The sequence below is a fragment of the Gracilinanus agilis genome, chromosome 4 (assembly GCF_016433145.1).
Source record: "Gracilinanus agilis isolate LMUSP501 chromosome 4, AgileGrace, whole genome shotgun sequence".
Lineage (NCBI taxonomy): Eukaryota > Metazoa > Chordata > Mammalia > Didelphimorphia > Didelphidae > Gracilinanus > Gracilinanus agilis.
The window spans coordinates 513,399,974-513,424,396 of record NC_058133.1 but is presented as its reverse complement, the minus strand read 5'-3'; the positions used below and the strand labels follow the sequence as shown (position 1 = coordinate 513,424,396).

General features: G+C 42.4%; 1 protein-coding gene and 1 pseudogene across 1 annotated transcript; one reads left to right on the top strand and one right to left on the bottom strand.

The window, feature by feature from the left end:
- Nucleotides 1–2,538: 2,538 nt before the first annotated feature.
- LOC123244744 (zinc finger protein 345-like) lies at nucleotides 2,539–15,762 on the bottom strand. The gene is made up of 3 exons (XM_044673313.1): nucleotides 15,572–15,762; nucleotides 13,986–14,081; nucleotides 2,539–4,934 (listed from the first exon to the last, which is right to left on the bottom strand). Exons 1-3 carry the CDS (start codon nucleotides 15,711–15,713, stop codon nucleotides 2,605–2,607), a joined length of 2,568 nt encoding a protein of 855 aa, XP_044529248.1. The 5' UTR covers nucleotides 15,714–15,762; the 3' UTR covers nucleotides 2,539–2,604.
- LOC123244746 lies at nucleotides 6,687–7,433 on the top strand (annotated as a pseudogene).
- Nucleotides 15,763–24,423: the final 8,661 nt, after the last annotated feature.

The window sequence follows — 24,423 nt, the reverse complement described above, 5'->3', positions numbered from 1 at the left end:
GTTTGTCCTCTTGCTGAAGCCTTCCCCACATCCGTTTTTTCTAATAATAATTCTTCTGATAATTGTAATAAGTTTTGTCCTACATTAACTAAATTCAAAAAGTTTCCTCTAGTGTGAATTGACTCATGGCCAATAAACATTCCCCATTAACTAAAGGTTGTACCGCTTTCATTATATTCAAAAGATTTCCCTAAAGTATGAGTTCTTTAAAGTCCATTAAAGGATCCCCTCTAGATGAAGGTTTTCCCACATTCATTCTACTAAAAGGATTTCTTTCTAGCACGAATAATTGCCTTGCTGCCCTTGCTTTCTTTTGCTTTGAATCATGAATGTCGGAAGCATGCTGTCTTACATCCTCCAGTGGCAATGATTCCCACTGGGGACAATTCTGTCTGAAATAATTTTGAATGGGGATTGATGTTCCTTTGACAAACTGCCTACAGATGTGATCTATCGTTTCTTAGGCATGTGTATCACGGAGGCCTAATATGGTTTCAGCTGCCTCTATTACTCTATCGAGGAAGTTGCTGGGATGTTCTTCTTCTCTTTGTCTCATTTTTTTGAATTTTTGCCACAAATTTGGTCTTTTAGCATGTATACGCATGGCTTCCAACAAATCAGTCCTGCATTGCATTAGGTATCTAAGGTTAGTATATTGTGTAAAATCTAAATCCTGGTGGACCAATGACCAATCCGTTAAATTGGGGTTTGATCGAGTTTCAGCTAAGAATTTTTCCTTTTCTGAGGGAGAGTAAAATTCCCCTAAAAGAAATTCCATGTCATTGAAGCTTGGATTGAACAATGTAGTCTCTTTTTAATTCTTTAATGCTCTTGAAGGGATGTTAGAAGAACTTAGGAAAACGTCTTTTCAGTGTCTCCATGTCACTTGGGGTGAAAGCTTTGTAGGTTTTTACATGTACTGCCCCTTCACCAGGTCGTATAATTGTTCTATCTACGATTGGCAAAATTTTAACTGTGGATTCTGCAGATGGTTTAGATAAAGGTTGGTTGTCACTAGCCATAGGTGTTTTGTTTGTGGTAGTGTTATTGCCTAAATATTGGACTCCACAATCTTCAGCTGGAGAATTATGTTTGTCCAGTTCCTTTCCTTCCCTTATCTGCTTTAGCACTTGAAATAGCAGTCTGATGTTATCTACAAGTTCCCCAGAGTCAGTATGTTTTTAGGTGTTGTATTTTAGTTGAACCATTGCCACAAGTGAATGAAAACATTTTTTGAGACCAAAAGGAATTGCCAGATTGTCAAGATTATAGCTATGGCTGTGGGATGAAGCAAATGCACTCAGCTAGGGTCAGAGCACACCATTTCTAGTAATCATAGATATCCAGGAGTTGTTGAATAAAGTTAGGAACTTTTATAAACCAGAAATCTATGACACCTTGCATTAGAGACCAGGTAATCATTGAAATGCTAGATAGGATAAATGTTACTCTAACTAACCTCATTTTGGTTTGATCAGTAGATTATAGGTTTTTCACTAACTTTGCTTGCCAGAAATGTACTGAAATAAAAGGCAATATTGATATGAGAGGAATAAATGGGGATGGCTAAGTTAAAGGAATGAAGCAAGTAAGGGATGAATATAGGAAGGTAAGGGATGATTGGGGAATATAGGAAAGGGCTGCTCAAACAGGCTAGTCACTGAAGCTAGAGACAGAGGATAGGTACTGGGAGGAAATAGGCTGGGTCCTTCAGGCAGGGGTTATCTCTGTGATACCCAAAGAATTGAGTCAGCCAGAAGTAGTATGGGTTTGACTCCAAGGTTTTTGTTGTTAATTTCTAAGGTCCCGTGAGGGAGGAGACAAGAGGCTCCTCCCTGCCAGTCAAACTAAAATCTACAGGAAGTCTCCGCTGGCTACTTCCTGCCCAAAATGGATGTCCAGGTTTGCCCTCAAGAAATAAAAGTAAAGTTATTCCTTCTCTCTCCAGCTTTGCCCTAATATCAAGTATAATGATTCACCAGAGGCTTTGTGTAGATATCAAAGGGGATTTGTTAATGTCAGGGATAAGCAGAGGGAAAAGGGGTTTGAGGGTTTTGTAACTGTTGCTAGGGAGAAAGCTGGTGCTGGGGGAAGGGACACAAGAGAGGGTCAGACAGAGAGAGGCCTGCTCTCTCAGTCAGGGAAGGTTTCATTGCCCTGAGGTAAAAGTATTTTATCAGATCACTAGAAAGGGGGATGGCTTGATTTAGTTTGTCCCTCCTGCCTACAGAAGCTAAAACTACCATGTCTAATCACCAAACCACCCTTCCTCCCAGGGCCCAATGGGGAAATCCAGGGAAAATAGCAGGATGTAATGGAGAGGTCAGGGAGAGGTCTAGAAAGAATAGACCAGGTCCCAAAATGCCCCAAAGGCAAAAGGCCCTTTCAGTTGGAACTCCAGGGCTATTTATAGCCTGCTCTAAGGGTTTTCCCCTGAGCCCAGCCCCCAAGCTGGTTCAACATTCTAAATAACTGACAAACTGTTACAGTTGGTTTGCAAAAGCAAGATTATTTTTTTTGCTACCAGCCTGCATTACAAGTATGAGTTCTTTAAAGTCCATTAAAGGATCCCCTCTAGATGAAGGCTTTCCCACATTCATTCCACTAAAAGGATTTCTTTCTAGCATGAATCCTCTGATGTCTGTTAAGGTGTCCCTTCTCACTGAAGGCTTTTCCACATTCTTGACATTCAAAAGGTTTCTCACCAGTATGAATTCTCTGATGGGTAATGAGGTTTATCTTCTGTCTGAATCCTTTTCCACATTCATGACATTCAAAAGGTTTCTCACCAGTATGAATTCTCTGATGGGTAATGAGACTTACTCTCTGTCTAAATCCTTTCCCACATTCATGACATTCAAAGGGTTTCTCTCCAGTATGAGTCCTCTGATGTCTATTAAAGGACCGTCTCTCAACAAAGGCTTTCCCACATTCATTACACTCAAAGGATTTCTCTCCAGTATGAGTCCTCTGATGTCTAATAAGGTGTCCCTTCTCACTGAAGGCTTTTCCACATTCATGGCATTCAAAGGGTTTCTCACCAGTATGAATTCTCTGATGGGTAATGAGGTTTACCCTTTGTCTGAATCCTTTTCCACATTCATGACATTCAAAGGGTTTCTCTCCAGTATGAGTTTTCTGGTGTTTATTAAATGATCCCCACTGACTGAAGGCTTTCTCACATTTGTGACATTCAAAGGGCTTTTCTCCAGTATGAATTCTCATATGGGTAATAAGGCTAGCCCGCCAGCTAAAGCCTTTCCCACATTCCTGACATTCAAAAGGTTTCTCTCCAGTATGAGTTCTCTGATGGCTTTTGAGAACATTACCATCACTGAAAGCCTTTCCACATTGATTACATTCAAAGGGTTTTAATCCAGTGTGAGTTCTTTGATGTGTTTTGAGAATATTACTTTTACTGAAGGCTTTGCCACATTGATTACATTCAAAAGGTTTCTCTCCAGTATGAGTTCTCTGATGGGTAGTAAGGTTTGCCCTCTGTCTGAATCCTTTCCCACATTCCTGACATTCAAAGGGTTTCTCTCCAGTATGAGTTCTCTGATGGGCAATAAGACTTGCCTTCCAACTGAAGCCTTTCCCACATTCCTGACACTCAAAGGGTTTCTCTCCGGTATGAGTTCTCTGATGGCTATTAAGAGTTCCCTTCTGACTAAAGCCTTTCCCACATTCCTGACATTCAAAGGGTTTTTCTCCAGTATGAGTTCTCTGATGGCTTCTGAGGACATTACTGTCACTAAAGGCCTTCCCACATTCATTACATTCAAAGGGTTTCACTCCTGTATGTATTCTCTGGTGGATTCTGAGTACTTTACGCTCAGTGAAGGTTTTTCCACATTCATGACATTCAAAAGGTTTTTCACCAGTATGATTTCTCTGATGTGTTTTGAGTCCATTACTTGAAGTGAAGGCTTTTCCACATTCATGACATTCAAAGGGTTTTTCTCCAGTATGTGTTCTCTGATGGCTAATGAGAGTTCCCCTTTGGCTGAATCCTTTCCCACATTCATGACATTCAAAGGGTTTCTCACCAGTATGAGTTCTGAGATGTCTATTAAAGGATCCCCATTCACTGAAGGCTTTCCCACATTCATGACATTCAAAGGGTTTCTCTCCAGTATGAGTTCTCTGATGGCTAATCAGAGTTCCTCTTTGACTAAAGCCTTTTCCACATTCTTTACATTTGAATGGTTTCTCACCAGTATGAGTCTTCTGATGAGTAATAAGGTTTCCCCTCTGGCTGAATCCTTTCCCACATTCATTACATTCAAAAGGCTTCTCTCTAGTATTAATTTTATTCATTTTTATCAATCTTTTTTGGTGGCTAAAGGTTTTTCCATACTTATGACATTCATTTTTCTCTCCAATTCTAATTTTCTGATACTCAGTACCACCTGATATTCTGCCAAAGGCTTTCCTCCCTTCTTTATCCTCATGTAGATTTTCCCCAGTCTGTGTTCTATGAAATTTAATTAGATCTGAGTGGTAACTAAAGGGCTTCTTGCATTTGTCATACTTAGAAAGATTCTTCCCTAAGGAAAATGCATCGCATATGAATAGGTCTGAAAAATCCTTTACCTTTTTTTCTAGTGTATTATATTTATGGAGGCTTTTCTTCACAGGATTTCTCCATGGAACAAAGATTGATGCCAAATTAAAACCCCCTCCCAAAGTATTACAATATGGTGTAGTCATTTCATTAAAAGTAGTTTCCTGTGGAATTGTTATAAGACTGGACTGTCTCTCCTGATTGCTCTTCTGCATCTTTAAATTAATATCACATTCCACTGGTTCTGCTGTGCTTGAATGCCAGGGAATATTTACTGGAAGATCTGTCTTGTATGATTCCTCCATGTAAATGTACTGCATCAGACTTGTGACTTTGATTTCAAACTTGGTCTTCTGACTAAGAGTATCTGAAAGAAATGTTTAAAAAGTTACTAACTTGGGGGGGCAGCTGGGTAGCTCAGTGGATTGAAAGCCAGGTCTAGAGACAAGAAGTCCTAGTTTCAAATCTGGCTTCAGACACTTCCTAGCTGTGTGATCCTGAGCAAGTCACTTGGCCTCCATTACCACTCTTTTGCCAATACATAGTATTGATTCTAAAACAGGTCAGGATTTTTTAAAAAAGTTATTGGCTTGGGTGAGTTAGGGGGGGGCATGGAAGGTAAACAGACTCACCTGATCTTTACAAATTACCCTCCAAAAAAAATTACAATGCCTCAAAACGAATTTTGGAAAAGCATAACCCACAAAAAGACAGGGTGAAATAATTTTTCTGCCCAAAACAACTTAGAAGGCCAGCACAAAATATCTAGTGCACCAGGGTGCAAGTGGAACACAAAGTAATACACTAAGGCAGGCACCATCAAGGCAACAAGCCTTGGGAGCTACTGAATCAGCAGCAAAGGTTTCCAGAGTTATCAGGCAAAGACAGTAAAAGGGCAATTGAACAACTCTCAGGAGATTATAGGGTCTCTTTGCTGGCTCTCTTGTCACACTGCCCATATACTAATCCAGGTAACAATCCTGGGTGCAGTCTCAGTAGGAGGAAGAACACTAGCACATACCAGAGCTTATATCTAGAGGAAAGCAGGGAACCCTCGTCAGACCACCAAGTGCTTGTGGTTACTCACAGACCAAAGTACAGGCCTGGAGAGTATTAAACACATCTCTCCTCCCATCATACCATCGTAGAAGAGATGAAAGCAGATAAATCTCCAAAGCCACCTCTGAAGACAGCTACACAAGACTTGAAACTTGGAACAGAGTTCCCTTCACCAATTATAAAGCCTAATTTGAACAATTTTTAAATAAAAAGAAAAGGAAAGGAAAAGGTTGAAAAATGAGCAAACAACAAAAAAAGAAACTCGACATAGAAAGTTCTTTTGCTGACAGGGAAGACCAAAACACGAACTCAGAAGAAGACAACAAAGTCAATGTTCCTGTATCCAAAGCCTCCAAGAAAAATAGGAACTGATCTCAATCCAAAAAGAATTAATGGAGGAGCTCAAAAAGGATTTTAAAAATTAAATAAGAAATACAGAATAAAATTGGGAAAAGAAATGAGAGTGATACATAAAAACAATGAAAAAAGAGTCAGCTTAGTAAAGGAAGCACAAAAAATACTGAAGACATTAATACCTTAAAAAACAGAACAGGTCAATTGTTTAAAGAGGCACAAAAACCCAATGAAGAGATCTTCTTAAAAAACAGAATTGGCTAAATGGAAAAAGATACACAAAAAGTGCACGGAAGACAAGAATGTCTTGAAAAAGTAGAATTGGCCCTAGGGAAAAAAAGGCATACACAAATTCACTAAGGAAAAGAACTTTGCAGAGTGGAATTGGCCAAATGGAAAAAGTAGTAAAAAAAGCTCACTGAAGAGCAATCATGTCTTAAAAATTAAAATTAGGCAAACAGAAGCTAATGATTCCACGAGATATCAAGAAACAATCAGGCAATAGTGGTCAGGGCCCTCTCTGAAAGCAGAGTGTGCACTGCTTGGTGATCGAGGATAGTGCTAGAAAGCGTGGCCCACATTGTAAAGGTGCAACTTTCCGCCTATCTCAAATGGCTTCTGGTCCTGGAGAGCATTACTGGGTTCACGCAGTTCACAGGAACTTAGTGATTTGGCCTGTGACCCTCCAGCATAGTGTTCTGCAGATCCAGTTAGGGATGATATGTTTCATTAGCAAGCTAAAATTATTAGACCTAATGACAGTCCATATCAAGGGCTTCTTGATATTCTTTTTGACAACTCATTTCCCTATAGACTATCCCTTCAAACTACCAAAGGTTGCATTTACGACAAGAATTTATCATGCAAACATTAGCAGTAATAGCAGCATTTGTCTAAGATCACAATGGTCTCCTGCTTTAACTATTTCTAAAGTTCTTTGATCCATTTGTTCACTGCTATGTGATCCAAACCCAGATGACCCCTCAGTGCCAGAGATTGCAGGGATCTATAAAACAGGCAGAGACAAGTACAACAGAATATCTTGAGAATGGACTCAGAAGTATGCCATGTGATGCTAACTTAAAGTCAGAATAATCTGCATTATAGCTGGAATAAACCTTAAATTACTGTTCTTTTTTGTTTTTCTTATTTGGCTGCTCCCCTATCAGACCTCATTTTTTAATTTTTTTTTTTGTTTGTCTCCCTTTACTCATGCACATGCTCATCTGAGAAGACTTAAGTTCTTCCAGCTTTGGACAATAATTGCTTTTAGAAACTGTAAAGTAGTTACAAGAAAACAATTGCCCAAGATTCAGAATTTTTTTAAAAAATGGAGCATGTGTATCATGTGGCCAATGTCTTCACTTTAACTTGGTTATGAGACTAAAACCCCATTCCTCACTGCTCTAACAGATGCTGAAGATACCATCTGAGAGGGAGGGAGATGGATATACAACTGTCATATCAAAGGAAACAACATTACTGTAGCAGCATCCATCTTGTTTAAGTCTTCTATTGTTAGAAATTTGAGGTTTCATGATATACTTTATGTTCATAACTAATGTGGTTGGAGAATTGGTACTGAATTTATAGCATCAGCAAAACAGAAAATGTGATGTATTTCATGCATGTCAATAGGAATGACCTGTTCTTGTTCTACAGAGTATGGAAATTGGAAATCCTTGCATTCCAAAATAGGGTCTTGAACTTTTTGTAATTTTCATTTAAATATTGTTAGGAGGCTTGGAGCTATTAGTTAATCTATTTTCCAATACACTATTTAATATAGCACAGAATAAATGATGCAAGTTGTCAATGGATGAGTGATCAACTAATAGTTCTGCTAGTAATTAAGTTATTTTTCTTCAATAAAGTTGAATAAACCAAAAATAGAAAGAAAGAAAAAGAAACAATCAAAATCAAAAGAATGAAAAAACTGAAGAAAATGTGAAATATCTCACTGGAAAAACAACTGACCTGGAAAATAAATCCAGGAAAGATAAACTAAGAATTATTGGACTACCTGAAAGGCATGATCAAAAAAAGAGCTTAGACATCAGCTTTCAAGAAATTATCAGGGAAAACTGCCCTGATATTCTATAATCAGAGAACAATATAGAAATTTTAAGAATTCACTGATCACCTCCTGAAAGAGATCTCAAAAGAATATCTTTTAGGAATAGTATAGCCAAATTCCAGAAAGAAAATATTGCAATCAGCTTAAAAGAAACAATTAAAATATCATGGAGTCATATTTAGGATAACACAAGATTTAGCAGCTTCTATGTTAAAGGAGGGGCAGCTGGGTGGCTCAGTGGATTGAGAGCCAGGCCTAGAGACTGGAGGTCCTAGGTTCAAAGTCCGGCCTTGGACACTTCCAGCTGTGTGACCTTGGGCAAGTCACTTGACCCCTAGTGCCCACCCTTACCACTCCTGGGCCAAGGACGGTCCCTAGCCCGGATGAAAAAGGAGGAGGGTTGGGCGTGGGGCTAGCAACCCCACCCTGTAAAAAAAACCACATCTGCTAAAGAAACTGCAACCTTAAGTAGGGGCAGCTGGGCTAGCTCAGTGGATTGAGAGCCAGGCCTAGAGACGAAAGGTCCTAGGTTCAAAATCCGGGCTCAGACACTTCCCAGCTGGGTGACCCTGAGCAACAGTGTGACCCACTGCCTACTGGTTGTGGCCCGATGCTCCTAGAATGGAGTCCCAGGATAAAAAAAAATGTTAAAGGATCAAAGAGCCTGGAATATGATATCCGAAAGGACAAAGGAGCTAGGACTTTAACCAAAAATCACTTACCAAGCAAAAGTGAGCATAATCCTTCAGGGAAAAAAAAATAGGTATTCAATGAAATAGAGCCTTTCAAACAATCCTGATGAAAAGGCCAGAGCAGATTAGAATATTTGTCTCTTAAATACAAGACTGAAGAGAAATATAAAAAAATAAACAGGAAAGAGAATTCAAAAGACATTCCATAAGATTAAACTGTTTACATCCCTACATGGTATGTAACTCCTAAGAAATTTATCTTTATTCAGGCAGTTAGAAGGAGTATACATATATAGAGGACAAGGGTGTGGGTTGAATATGATAACAAAATTAAGGCTTGAGTATGAGGAACACATTGGAAAGAGTTTGGGGAAGGGAAAAACAGAATGGGATAAATTATCACACACAAAAAGAGGCATGAGAGAGCTTTTACAGTGGAGGGGAGAATGGGAGAAGTAGGGAAGAGAGCACATGAACTATGCATACTTTCATCAGAATTGGATCAATGAGGGAAGAACATACACAATCAATTGGGTATAGAAATCTATTTTACCTTGTAGAAAAGTGGGAAGGAAAGAGGGTAAAAGGGGTTTGGGATGATAGAAAAGAAGACAAATTGGAGGAGGTGAAGGTCAGAAACTAAAGGGGTAAATAGGATGGAGAGTAATACATACTAATCATAATAGTATGAAAATTTTTTACAAGTCTCACTCATAAAGGCCTCATTTCCAAAATACATATAAAAATAAATTAAATATATAAAAATACAAGTCATTTCCCAATTGATAAATGGTCAAATGATATGTACAGGTAGTCCTCAAAGTATTTATAACTCTCTATAGTCATGCAAAATGCAAATTAAAACAACTCTGAGGTACCATCCCACACCTATTAGACTGGCTATTATGATAGAAAAGTAAAATGAAAAAACTCAGAGGGGATATGGGAAAATTGAGACACAAATACAGTGTTGGGGTTTAATAGGAAATAGACTTTAAAAGTAGGAGAGCAGATTTAGCAAGTAGGCCAAGGGCAAGACCTTGGCTGTCATCCATGGACATTCTAAAGGGAATGAAGGGAAAAAACTGTTTGCCCTTGAGGACTCTGGTCAAGCTGAGAGAGGGAGAGGATATGATTGCCTTTACCTGCCCCAGTGAAGAGACCAAGGAGTGTGGAGTTATCACTGAGAAGGAAGACCTGCCAGGAAAGATCAAGTGAGCAAGAAGATTTAACTGGGTGGTAGACATCCCAGTCTGAGACCAGTTCCTTGATTTAACATTCCTGGATTTACCTTCCTGTGGATCTGTTTTCCTGTACATCAAGAGGAGCAGAAATGGACATGACTGTGAGAGACCCATTTCCCTTATAGTCTGTTTAGAGCAGTGTAGTCATTAACCCATTCTCCCAGGCCTTGTGTGGTCTTTAGTGGTTAGATTCAGTGTGGCCTCTCCCCATTATCCCTAACTCCTAGTCATTATTAAATCTGTGTTTATAAATCCTTTTGTCCCTGTATTACCCTGTCACTGATTAGTTTCATAGACTCCCTGGCTAGATGGATCAGTGTGGCAGTTAGGATCCAACTGTCACTCCTGCCAGCTGCCAAAACCATTCTTGAACTGTATTTCCCCAGCTTGTAAGGCCCTAACCTATTGCCCAGTCCTGTCTCCTATTCACCCTTCCTCTGAACCCAGATAAAATATATGTTAACCCCAGATTCTTCCCATAAGAGGGGGAATTGTGTACTGTTTCAACCATTCTAAAGAACAATTTGGGCCTATGCCCAAAGGACTATAAAACAGTATATACCTGTTGGCCTAGCAATACCATTACTAATTTTTTATCCCAAAGAAATTTTTAAAAAGGTGGGGTGGGGTGGAGAAGGACTTGTCTATACAAAAAATTTTTAAAGCAGGGGTGTAAAAGTGAAATTTGGGAAATGTATCAAACTACATTTCCCGTGGTCCAACGGGTTTCCATTTCCGGTTCTTTGGGTGTGGGGAGGCCTACGTCGACGCAGAGAGGAGTTTATAATTTCCTGGGTTAGGAGGGAGACTCTCTCTTGGCCAGCAGACTCGGGAGGAGAGAGGTAACAAAATGGAGGCGGCAGTTTTGAATGCTTACAAGCGAGTGGTCTAATAACTTTATCTATCAGCATGGCTTTAATTAAATTACTAATTTCTATATTTATAGCAGCCTTTATTATTTTTCATATATATAGGGGGCAGCTGGGTAGCTCAGTGGATTGAGAGCCAGGTCTAGAGACGAGAGGTCCTGGGTTCAAATCTGGCCTCAGACACTTCCCAGCTGTGTGACCCTGGGCAAGTCACTTAACCCCCATTGCCCACCCTTACCACTCTTCTGCCTTGGAGCCAATACACAGTATAGACTCCAAGACAGAAGGTAATGGTTTAAAAAAAAATTAAAGCAGCTCCTTTTGTGGGAACAAAGAATTGGAAAGTAAGGGGACAACCATCAATTGGGAAATGGCTGAGAAAGTTAAAGAATATAATTGTAAAAGAATTCTATTGTGCTGTAAGAAATGAGGAATAGGAGGAGCTAGAAATGATGAGCAAGAGGAGCTTTTTAGAAAAACCTAGAAAAACTTACATGAACTGAAGCAGAGTGAAATAAGCAGAACCAGAACATTGTACACAGTGACAGGAATACTCTACAATGAACTATGAATAACAGCTATTCTCAGCAATACAATGATTCAAAACAATCCCAAAAGACTCATGATAAAAAATGCCATCTACTTCCAGAGAAAGAACTGATAGAATCTGAATCCAGACCAAAGCAAACTTTTTTCACTTTATTTCTGTTTTTTTTTTGTTTGAGTTTCCTTCCACAAAAGGATTAATATGGACAAATGTTTCACATGATTACACATGTAAAATCTATATGAGATTTCTAACCACCTCAGCTGGGGGCAAGGGGAGGAAGGGAAAGAAAGAATGCAAGACTTAAAATTCTTTGAAAAATGTTGGAAACTTTTTACATGTAATTGGGGAAAAATTAAATTAAATTAAAAAAAAAGTTACTGGCCACTGTATACCATGATAGAAAGGAATCTTCTTTAGAGGAACTTTTAGCTTCTATCCCTTTCACCAAAAGAACAAAAAACAATTTGGACCAGGTAGAACAAACACTATTTATGAGGAACTGAAGTCAAGGACAGGGGAAAAGATACTAACAGAACACCTAAATTAATTACATTCTCAAGAACTGGAAGCACTTATAGATATTATTAGAAATGGATAATCACGGAAAATTGAAATATCTTCTTCAAGAAAGTCTATGGAAAACCATGCTAGAAGTGGGGAAAGTAGATAAAAAAAATCAGAGCTGGAAAACACCTTGCAATTTAGTCAGCTAAAACTGAGGAACCTGGAAAATTGAGTAATTGGGGAAATCTTCACAATTACTGTTCTTTTCCCAAATTGTAAAAAACAAAACAATCTTATATATTTCAGAAAAATTTTTTTAAATCCTCAAAATCTTGAAGAGACAAATTAAAAGATATTAATTGAAGGTCAAAAGCAGAAAACAAATTCAATTCAACCAGATACATTTCTGTCATTCTTCAAAAATATGTTGAGATTTTAAAAGCAGCCATGATGAAAGACATGACAAAGTAGATCACAGCAATTTGACTTACAGAAGTTTTTTTCAAAAATAAGTGTGGTGTCCCATCCTGAACTCAAAGGCTGGAGAATGGAGAGATTACTATTTCAAACTCAAATTATTTTGTGTGTCCAGACTTCTAAAATTACTGGACAGCTCACCAACCCCTACCAGTGTGCCCAAGTTTAATAGTCAAGTAGGTGACACAATTAATTCAAAGCAGAGGCAAATATTCACTAAAATGACCTAATAAGAACAGTAGTAATGGGACATTTCAACCACAAATGTGAATAATTCTGTTAATATGTACATCAGTGGTAAAAATGGATGCATGCAAGCAAATGGCCAATGTTGGAGGGATTATAAGAGTGTAGTCACACTAGTGCATTGTTGGTAGTCCTATAAATTAATATAACCAATTTGGAAAGTAAATTGGAACTATTAAGAGAATAAAATATCCAGGCTTATTCCCCAAGAAGATCATTGATAAGAAAGCCCCATATACAGCAAAATATTTACAGCAGCACTTTTTGCAATAACAAAGAACTGAAAATAAAATAGATACTCATCAATGAGGAAATGCCTAAACAAACTATGGTACAAGAGTATAATGTAATATTACTATACTGTAAAAAATGATGAATATGATGAAAAGGATGAAGAGAGCAACATGAATTGATGCATAGTGAAGTTAAAAGAAACAAGGAAACAATATAAAAAATGACAATGAAAGCACAAAAAAATCAAGTGATTCTTGTAAAATGATAAATAACAAGCATAGTTCAAAAGAAGAAATAGGAGAAAACTTCACACTCATCCCTTGACAGAAGTGGAAGGTCAAAAGTTTTGTACAATTAATTTTTTTTATTTTTGGAAAAAATTATACTGATTTCTGCCTCCCCTCCCCTTCTTTCATCTCTTTTTTTTTTATTTTTGGGCTTTATAAAGATACTATTTATAATATGAAATGATGCTCTGGGAGGGGAAGGGAAAGGCATACTGGGGAAATTTAAGATATTAAAAAAGAAAAGCCCTCAATAAAAACTCATTTAAAAAATAAAAAGAATGGTGCCTGCTTAAGTACACAAGGAGATAATCTCTAATGTTGGGACCACGCAGGACTTGAGGCAACTCCTCCCTCTGGTACTGTGGGGTCTTTGATGAGTCTTCTTGTTCTTGTGGCATCCATATAAGTTCCCATCAGGTAAAGCATCTCTACAAGGCCTATTTCTTCACAGCACCCGTGGGCCTACTATTCTCCATCATTCCATCCGAATCCACAACTATACCCTCTGGGCAAGCCCTCCAACTGGACACTTACCTCTTTATTGATGGCTATTAAATTTTAAATAACTTTACAATACAAAAGAAGAAACACATATCTCATTCTCTGAGGCAGAAACAAGAAGAAAGACAGAGATTAGGGATCTGTGCCCAAGAGAAAGAGGACTGCTAGAAAAGCCTAATTCTTTTCCACACCCTTAGGGCCTTTGTGGAGATGTCACACAATGTCAGTCCAACATGGCAGAGGTATGTCACCTTCGGGGGGGGGGAAGGAATGGGGTTGGAGCTGTTGTCTAGTTCTCTGCCTGCTTTGCACTTCATCACTCACCTTTATAAGAGCCTTCGGGGCCTCCTCTCTCAGGCCTCCACAGTGCTTCCCCTCTCACCAACAGGGAGATCACATCCAGTTTGGAAACAGGAAGCCCTACATGTAGGCAAAGAAATGACAAAGTGCTGAAAAAGAGACCTCAGAAAGCTACCAAAGAATTCAGTTCTAGTTACAAAAAAGAAAGCAGCTAAGAGAGGCCATTGCAGGGTGATACAAAGGAGTCCAGAAGTACCCGGCTCCATATTCTGAGGGGTGGGTACAGACCGCGCTTAAAAGCTAAGACCATTTTTCATGTATCTCAACTGAGATTCAGGCATTTCAATTAATCATGCCATTTACTGAACATTCATGATGTGCCAGGCACCCGTTAGATGTTAGAGATAAAAAGAAAAGGCATCAAAATCATTGCCCCAAAGCAGACGTTTTGCAGAAGGAAACTATATATATTTATATGTGTATATTTATATATATATGCACATACACATATACTAATAAACACATAATATAGGGATAACATACAAGTGGGGGGTGTCAAAGAAGAAGAGTCTCTGGAGCTTTTTCGAAGAACAATCGGGAGACGGTAGAAGGAACAGAGACAAACTGGACAGCTTTGAAAGCAACATGTTGAATTTGCCATTTACGTAAAAGGAAAAGCAAATTGTACATTAGATATTTACAAGTAAATGTACCAACCTTTTTTTTTTCTAGAACGAAAGCAATAAGGCCATTTCTGATGGCTGCAGAATGTCTACAGGACAGTAATGTGTGATTGGTCTGGAAAGGCTGGCAGGTGCTAGATCTGGGAGGTAGAGTCTTGAGAAGAAACAATTTGGGGATTCAGACTTATGACCAATGGCCCGGAATTTCTTTTGTAATTCGCTTTGCTTTACTGTGTATTTTCTGGGCACAAAGAATTGTAAAGGTGAAATGAAACTTTAATTAAGACAGATCACAGTTGGCTCATGGGGCTTCCGGTCTAGGGAGAGAAAAATCCATACAAAGCAGAGCCCCATAGTGCCTGCAGAATCCCTAGGAAAGGGGGCAGAGGGTGCTTCCTAGAGGAGGCAGCATCCACATTCCTCCGGTATTTTAAATTTTATTTTTTTTAAACCCTCACCTTCCATCTTGGAGTCAATACTGTGTATTGGTTCCAAGGCAGAAGAGTGGTAAAGGCTAGGCAATGGAGGTTAAATGACTTGCCCAGGGTCATACAACTGGGAAGTGTTTAAGAACAGATTTGAACCCAGGACCTCCCGTCTCTAGGCCTGGCTCTCAATCCTCTGAGCTACCCAGCTGCCCTCCTCTGGTATTTTAACAAACATTTTTGACCTGAGCATCCATGGAGTGGAGAAGCTTCAGCCTCAGGGCTGGCACAAAAAAGCTACGGGATATTTTTCATCTAGAAAGAGTGAAAAGAAATATCCCTACTGGCCATAAAGGAATAGATCCTCTGCCACGTGAGAGGCAGTCTGAAGAACAAGTCCAAACTTGGCTCAGCATTTCAGAATACCCACAGGCAATAACAAGGAAAACTGCCAAGATTCCCTAACGACAGACACTGAGTCATGGGAGACAAGTGTGCTCACCCAGGGAGACCAAGTTCTCATAATTCTCCAACATCACATCCCTGTACAGGGCCCTCTGGGCAAGCTTCAGGTGTCCCCACTCCTCCTGGGTGAACTCCACAGCCACATCCTTGAATGTCACCAATTCCTGAGTCAAACACATTCTTCTTTAACTGGAGACGACTCCTCTCAAATGCCTTAGGAAACCCAAAGATGTAGGCTATAAAGGAAGAAGTTTTCAGAGCACTTAGTTTTGGGGATTCCACTTCAAAAACTTTCTAATAAGCTCTTTGCTGGGTGTGCCCTGCCTCCCCCACTGCCCCGCCTTGTACTTGACTCAGTAGCATATAAAGCATTTTCCTTGACTGAAATTTCCCTGGACATGTTCTCTTGAGTGTACCCCAAGAAAATCAACCACTTTCTAAAGCAAAGACACATAATACTACCATTGGCAGTCAGCTTTCCGATACTAATTATATTAATTTCTACTTCAGAAATTACTGCAGAAAGTCTTATGTTATCTGAACATTCTATCTGAAGAAAGAAAAAAAGAAGCTTTGGGGGTAGCTACTATGCAAAGGCTGGGAGAATAAGGACCCAAAGATGAGAGCTAACAAAGGAAAGGAGAATGATTCTAGGGACAACAGGGATGGAATTATACTCAAATATGTGGGACACAACAGTTTCTACCATTGGGCCTTACTCCAATCTATATTACTTACCTCATGAATTGATATATCTGAGAATGAGGCAGAAAAAAATGAGGGAGAGAGATTAGTAACAATAAAATTGGTCAGAAGTGAGAGCTCAAATCTGGGACTTCAGAAGCTCTAACTGCATTAAGAAATAAAGAAATTAAAGAATAAATAAATAAGGACACACATGAATCAAAGAATAAAAGTGAGGAACAGACAGAAAGTGAGAAAAATTAATGAAGAGAAAAAGCAATGAAATTCTTTTTAGAAAAAGGTACAAAAGCACCCCTAAGAAACAGAAAAAGTTGGAGGAGGGATCTTGAATTTTTTTAAAAGCAATATTGGAGACACAAATAATAAAAACATACAATATTCATATTTTATATTACCTTCATAAATGTGAATTGATAAAACCAATAAAATTTAAAACACATGGATAAGATAAATGGATAAGAAAAAAAGCTACCATAATACTACAAAACACATTTTTAAAAAAGACAAACAGAATCAAAATAAAAAAGCTAGAAAAAATAACTATGCAAAATGTGAATCAGAAAAAAATAACAAAAAAAACAAAAACCCAGGAGCTGCAATTATGATATTGGGCAAAGTAAAAATAAAAAAACCTCAATATCAAAAGAGATAAAAAAGAATGTTTATGTTTAAAGAAAGCATAGATACGGAACAAGGGAAAGAAGGGAAAGAATGCTGATTCTGGAGTCAGAGGATGCTGTTTCTGATGCTTATGACCTTGAGCAAATCAAAGAAGTTCATGGGCCTTAGTCGGTTCTTTTGGTAGAGGGTTGGAGGCAATGGTCTCTGCATCCCTTTGGTTCTATGCTTGAGTGTCCTCCCTCCTCTAGGGCTTGACTTCATCATTTCACAGCTCATGAAGGGTTGGCCTCAGTGGCCCTGAAGGACCCTCCTAATAACACATCAGTGATCTCATGAAGCCATGTCAGGATCCATTCCTCAGGGCAGTCCCAGGGGAGTCCTCCACACTTCTGCCTTCTCTTCTGCCAGTCCAAGCACCTCAAGGGGGCTGAGATCTCAGTCCAGCCTTGGCTCCTCTGACCCCATCTTTCCTTCAGGTCTCACGGGTCTAAAATCCTGACAGTGACTTTCTCCTTTTCCAATCAAGGATGGTCTTCCTTAATAAGCACACTTTTTTTAGTTTTTTGGGATGGGAAATTTTCTGTTGCCCTTTTTTCATAAGTACTGACCCTGGGGCAGGTAGGTGGCTCCCTGGATGGAGAGCCGAGACTAGAAACAGGAGGTCCTGGATTCAAATCCGACCTCAGACACTCCTGGCTGTGTGACCCTGGACAAGTCACTTCACCTCCATTGCCTAGCTCTTATCTCTTCTGCCTTAGAAGCAATACACAGGATTGATTCTGAGATGGAAAGGAAAGGGTTTAAAAAAACGTCCTGCTGTCTTATGACCCTTTTGAAGCAACCGGGCCATCTTCTCCCTTTGGATCTTAGGAACCAGTGGTCGGTGCTGGGAGTCTGGAGCCTGGCTCTCCTCTGTCTACACCTTCCTCTTCGAGCTGCTCCTGTCCACTCCTCTCACAAAACACGGGGGAGGTCACCAGGAGGCTGGCTATGTTCTTCCTTGTCACTGGCCTCAAGGAGGGAATGGCAGAGTACCCTGGCCCCGCCGCCCCCGTCAATCAGGCATCACCCCCAAATGACCACCTGCTCCTGGGGGAGCCCCATAGTGCAGGCCCCATGGTGGGGCTAAGACGGGAGGGGGTGGTGGGGGAGTTGACGGGTCACTGCAGAGAGGCTGGCACGGACACTCATGGAGTCTGAGACCTAAAGAAAGGAGCCAGACTCACCTGAGAGTGGGAGAGCCTCATCCCCTCCGCCAGGCCTGGGGGAGCCACGGGGCCCAGAACTGGGGAAAGGGGCTCATCCCCCTGGAGAGCTGGATCTGGGGGCCCGTTAGGACCCTCTCTGGCTGGACAATGGGGCCACCCCGGGCAGCCCCGGTATGGAGGACCCCTGCGGAGGGTATGGGGGGGGACCCTGAAGCAGGAAGACTGGGGGGGGGGCCGGCCTGTGGGTGCTCGGTTGTGACACGCATATGCACTGTGGTATGGATAGTGTCGTGGGAGCGTGGCGAGTGTGCAGACGCGACCGTGTGATATTCAGTACACGTTTGCCCGAGTGTGTCTAGTGTGCACCCGCGAGAGGTGCAGGCAATGTGCCCTGTGGAGTGCATGTACACTGTGGGGGCGCCGCGGGAGAGGTTAAATAGGGCCGTCTGGAGGGCGGAGGTGGGGGAGTTTTCCGAACCCTCCAGCTGAAAGCTTACACACCCGGTTCCCGCACATTCTCCCGGGGACCGGCCTAAGGGCCCTTTGGCCCCCTCCTCCCCCCCTTAGAATGATCCCAAGCAGAAGGCCTAGCGGGGGCGGGGCTGAGGCGGGGTCATGACGCAGGCGTACTCTTTCTTGTTCGCCTTCCCTTCCTCCCTCCTCGGTCAGGGTCGGGGGGAGGCCCATCCACCCCCCCAGCCACCGAGATCCGCACCAAGAATCCCAACTTAGACATCAGACTTCCCAGGTCGGATGGAGGCTCCGCCACTGCTGAGTCCAAACACTGGAAGATCGCTCCCACAATGCACCGCGCCCTGCGACCGTGCCCTAGGGATGAGCTTGGAGGACACGAGAGGAAGTACGCCAAGGGCCGGGAAGCGCGGCTCCTTCTGGGAAATGGAGTCCGGAAGCAGATGCATCCTGTGGACACGCACTGGCCAGGACTCCATCCCCCAGGAGGTTTTGTGGCCGGGGCCCCTCCCTTCGAGGAGTATCTGCGTCTGCGCAATAGGGCGCGTTGTGCCCCTCCCTCACATGACCCATCATTGGATCCTGGGGACTTAAAGCAGTTGGGGGTCCTTCTTCGTGTGTGCCAGAAGTGTGACAGCAGTTCTGTATTTCCGTTGTTTTCGGTTCTCTCCGTGACCCCTTTGAGGGTTCTTGGCAGAGATCCTAGTTTGCCATTTCCTTCTTCATCCCATTTAACAGATGAGGAAACCAAGACAAACTAGGTAGTGTGACTCGCCTGGGATCACCCAGCTACTATCTATGCTCACATTTGAACACAGGACCACCCACCTTCAGGCCTGGCACTCTTCGATGAGCTCCTCGTTGCCCCACTGGTTTGGGGGTTCTTTGAAGGCCCCTTTCCCATCTCTGGGCCTCCCCTCGGCCTTGTGAAGGTTCTCCATAGGCAGGTCTACATTCACTGAAATTCTAGTTCATAAAATTCATTTTTATGATGGGATCCATTATGTTTATTGTTTCCCTAATGTTGAATCAGTCCCACAGACCTGGCCATAGTGATGGGCTGCTGGACTCTCCACTGATGTTTTATTGAGCACCTTGGAATGGATTTTAGGGTTAGGGAGATTTTAGGGTTAGGGAGATGGACCCAGGGGCCACCTGATTCTGCACAGTCCTGGAGATAGGAAGGGTTTTTTGTTTTTTTTAATTTTTAAGTACAATAAGACTTTATTTTAGAATGTTGGACCCTTTCTTGGCTCCAGGGTCCTGACCCCTTTTGACTCTCCAGGTTTAGGCATCAAGATCCTATTTGCATCATAGAAAAAATAAATAATGTATGCACCCTACTGGAATTTTGACCAAGAAATAAAATGAACCCATATCTCTGAGGAGAATGTGGCCTGTTTCATTGTATTGTATCCTATTCATTGTATTCGTCAGATCTGGAATAATGTCCAGTGGCTAGGACAGAACATTTCAGGGGGCCACATCTAGCCAGAGGGATGTAGTTTGCCCATCGCGGCCTTAGACTAAAACTACCTGTGCCTCCTCTCCACTCCCCTAACCCCCCATCCCACAAAACTTCTAAGTGTTCCTGATCTATTTTTAAAAAACTTGAGAAGAGTTTAGCTGTACCCTGGGAAGAAAGCCAACTACAAGAAGGAACAGTGAGTTTCAAAAGTATCATTATGGTCCCCAGCCTGGGAATCCCATGATGGTCACAGGTTTTTCTGGATCATGAGAGTCTTTAGGGGTATGTAAGACTGAAAATCATGTGCTCAAGACTGTAAAAGGCACAACTCCCCTCCTCCCTCCTTCTGTGGGACTGGACAGAGGGGAGGAGGAGATTCTTGGGCCAAGCAGAAGGAAGATGCGCTGGGGCATAAAAGAGAGGACATTTTTGCTCAGAGCAAGCTGCTTCTGTGGGCAGAATCCCTTTTCCTTCCTTTTCTCTCCCCCTCACCCCGCAATCTGGTTTCTCCAAATAAAGCAGCTTTTCTCTGTCATTATCTTATCAAGTCTTCTGTCTGCTCACTAGAGTGATTTCTGGTGGTATGAGCCTCTCCACATAGTGAGGAAGACAGAAAATTGAGTCACTGTTGCATTAATTCCAGGAGTACTGATTGGTGAATTAATCAGATTGTGTCCCACTGCCTGAAAGCTGGACACACACAAATAGTAACAAGTGACAATTTCCTGCTCATATACCTGAATTGTTGGCGGCTTCAGACCATACCTAAGGCCTAACTGCTTTTTATTTTTTTTTTTTAAACCCTTAACTTCTGTGTATTGCCTCCTAGATGGAAAGTGGTAAGGGTGGGCAATGGGAGTCAAGTGACTTGCCCAGGGTCACACAGCTGGGATGTGTCTGAGGCCGGATTTGAACCTAGGACCTCCTGTCTCTAGGCCTGACTCTCAATACACCAGCTGCCCCCTCTAATTGCATTTTAATCTAGTTTTTGGGTTGACGAATTTGGGACTGAATTCCTTGGTGGGTGAATATCATTTTTAAGAGTTGAGAAATCAAGGTCGAGCTAAGCAAAGCCACCTTTTCCTCAGTTCATCAACTCTCATCAGGAACAGGCATCACCAGGGATGCCCCAATGGGTTCTTGCTCTCCTCCTGTGGCTCTGATGACCATTGGTTGCGTGAATCCAATGGCCACTTGTTCCCAAATAGCAGAAGCCCAAAGTTGGCAGATGTTGGTTCCTTTGTGGTCGCTGGAGAGGCTGTTTCGAGTAAAGTCAGGCCACATTTAAACAGCGTCTGGCCTCTGGGTCGTTCTCCCCACCCCCATCTAAACCTCCTCTGCTGCAGGAGGCAAACAATCTGTATCCCCAAACTACCACCTGCCTCTGGGGAAGGAGCCAAGCCTGACCCCGGACCCCCCCACCCTCGGGGCAGACATGTGTCCAACACTGAGACTGCCATCCGGTCTAAGGCCAAAGAGAGAAGCAGCCATTCTCGGCTAAGCATGGGGGAGGTAGAAGGGGAACCCCTCCCCCAGTCCTTGGGGCCTCTTTCCTGCCTCCTATCCTGGGGCAGGGGGGCCCCTTGAGGGTGGGCTGTCCCTGGAGCCCCCCAAAGGCCTAATTAGCACCCCAGACCCATCACCCCACCCTCCTCCAGGGCCCTGTCTCTCCAGCTTCCCCTCCCCACCCCCCCAACCCCGTCTGTCTATGCCCCAACAGGTCAGCACCATAACATGCCCTTGTAGAGCTGGTCTTTGGCAGAGACCAGGGAGCCAGGGCCAGGGCCAGGGTTCATTGCCACCAGGCTGGGCTCCAGCCTCACAAGTTTTGCCCATGGATTCTGTCTGCCCTTGGCACCACCAGGACCTGCAAACAGACCGGATGCTGTCAGGGGAAGAGTCCGGTGGGGGCCACATCTGGGGACCCGGAAGTGATGTCACCTCAACCAACTCAGCCCGCTGCTCCATGGGGGTGGGGTTGTGGTGTGACTGTGCTGCCAGTGCATGAAGAGTGTGAGCACGCGTGGGTGCTGAGGCGTCCTGCCCTGTGTGCAGCGTGCCATGGGGGTGGGAGTGCAGGTCTATCTACCAAGTGGAGACTGTGTACATGGCGAGGGGGAGGCCCATGAGAGTGTGAGCACAGGCCTGGGGGGGCACATGCATAGCACCTCCGCAAACGGGCCCCACCTCGGATAAACTTACACGCGCTGTCACACAGGCTCTCGCGCTAACCCGCGTCAAAGGCCTTTTGGCATCTTCTCCCAACCAACCTCGAGCTGGAGGACCAGAGCGGGAGGGGCGGTGGCAAGATAACTGCGCATGCGCACTCTTTCCAGTTTGCCCTCCCTCTCCTCGTCCTTCGTAGGGCTCAGCCAGCCCACTCCCAGTCTGTACAAAGAGTTCGAGTCTAGACATCAGACAGCTCAGGCCCACTAGCAGACCCGCACCTGCCCAGTCTAAACGCCGGAAGAACGATCCCACAATGCACCTCACACTGCAGCCACGTTCTGGGGACAAGCCGAGGATGAAAGTAAAGATGCCACAGGAAGGGGGAGGGACGCAGCGCCTTCTGGGAAATGGAGTCCGGAAGCAGAAGGCTCCTGCGGGCGCGATCGCCCGGACTTCATTCCCCAGAAGGCACCGCTGTGGGGCTGCTTTCCCCTCGCGTATACGCATTGGGAGGACGCGGAGCTTCTAGGAACTGACGGTGTAGATAATTGGTACTTAGTCCCTCCCTCGGTGCGATTCCGTGTCAACACTTACCTCAATAAAATAGAGGAGGTAAATGAATTGAGACCGTAAACAACAACAACAAAACCCTAAGAAAAGGACAAATGAAAATCCCCAAATAAACTAAACACCATATTGAAAATCCTGAAACTCAAGGGACATATTGATAAAACTGAAAGTAAGAAAACCATCAAAAAATAAAACGTGAATCTGGTATTATGAAAACAAAAATAGGCAAACCAGGAATTGATTTTAAAAGAGAAAGAAAAATTGAATTACCAGGATCAGAAATTAAGAGTGAATTCACCAATGAAGAGGAAATTACAGCCATTATTAGGAGTTAATCTAAGTGAAATAGATGAATAGTTACAAAAATATAAATTGCCCAGATTAATAGAAGAGGAAATAGAATACTTAAAAAACTATCTTATAAAAAGAAGTCATAAATGAGCTCCTTAAGAAAAAATCCCCAGGGCCAGGTGAACTTACAAGGAATTATCCCAAACATTTGAAGAACAATTAATTCCAATACCCTGTGGGACAGAAGTGGAGACCACCCCTCATGGTGGTCCCCTCTTCATATGAAAGTTCGGAGTCAGAAATTATGAGCAGAAAAGACAAAGTTCGTTTATTCTTTTTCATGAAAAAGGGCACAGCCTAGAGTCTAATCACCCTCTTCTGGTTGAACCTAGTCCTTTATTGGCTTTAACCCCAAGCCCCTCCCCCTCGCTCCTCAACTGTGCTTCTTGGCTGGATGTCACATGAACACTCCAAACAGGGGTCACAGGTGAAGAGTCCTAGGAACATGACCCAGAACTAAAGGTTATGGGTCTGGGTCAAAAGAGAGGTTCTCTCTATTCTCTTGGATGGCAGCATGGATGACCATGACTGAGACGGCCATGTGGAGAGACGTGATCAGAATTAGATTAGATTACGTTTTAATCTCTAAGTATCTACTTTCTCTATTTCAAGTGATTATTAATAAATTCTATGGAAACTAGGAACCTGGAGTTCGTAATTTAATTGTAACAGATGATAACCACAAAGATGAAAAAAGTTTTTTTTTATTTTTTTAAGAAAGCCTTTGAATATGGAATAGGGAATAGATGAATTTTGCAAAGCTGCCTTTTGAGTATTTTCACTGCCGCCTGTTTCCCAAAAACTGCTATCTTGCCACAGTTTGCCACCTGGCCCTCCTGCCTTTTCACCTGTGCAAACTTTTGCTAAGATCCCTCTCGAGTGGCCCCAGCCTTAGCTTAGGTGAGGGCTGGGTGTTGGAGGAAGGAGTGGACTAGACATCCCTGCTGTGGGTAACCCAAGTTGTGAGGGTTGCCCTGGGTGCACCTATTATCTTGCCATTGTGGCAGCCACCCCAACAGCCACATGGGTCTCAAGCAGCTCTCCCACTTCATGTTATCAGTGACTTTCTGGGAGATGGGGGTGGACCCCTCAAGAGAAGTAGTCAAAGAAATCAAGTTAGTTCTCCACAGAATTTCTGAAAGATTAAGTGATTTATTAGACAAAGAATTTTAGAAGCCGAGCTCCAAACCCACAATCCAAGCCATAGTCTCCAGCAAAGCTCCCTTGAAGACTGAGACTATGTCCAGAAGACAATCTCTTCAGACTATCTTCTCAAAGACAATATGCTCCGAAGGAGTTCAGGGCTTGCTTTTTATGGTGACTTCT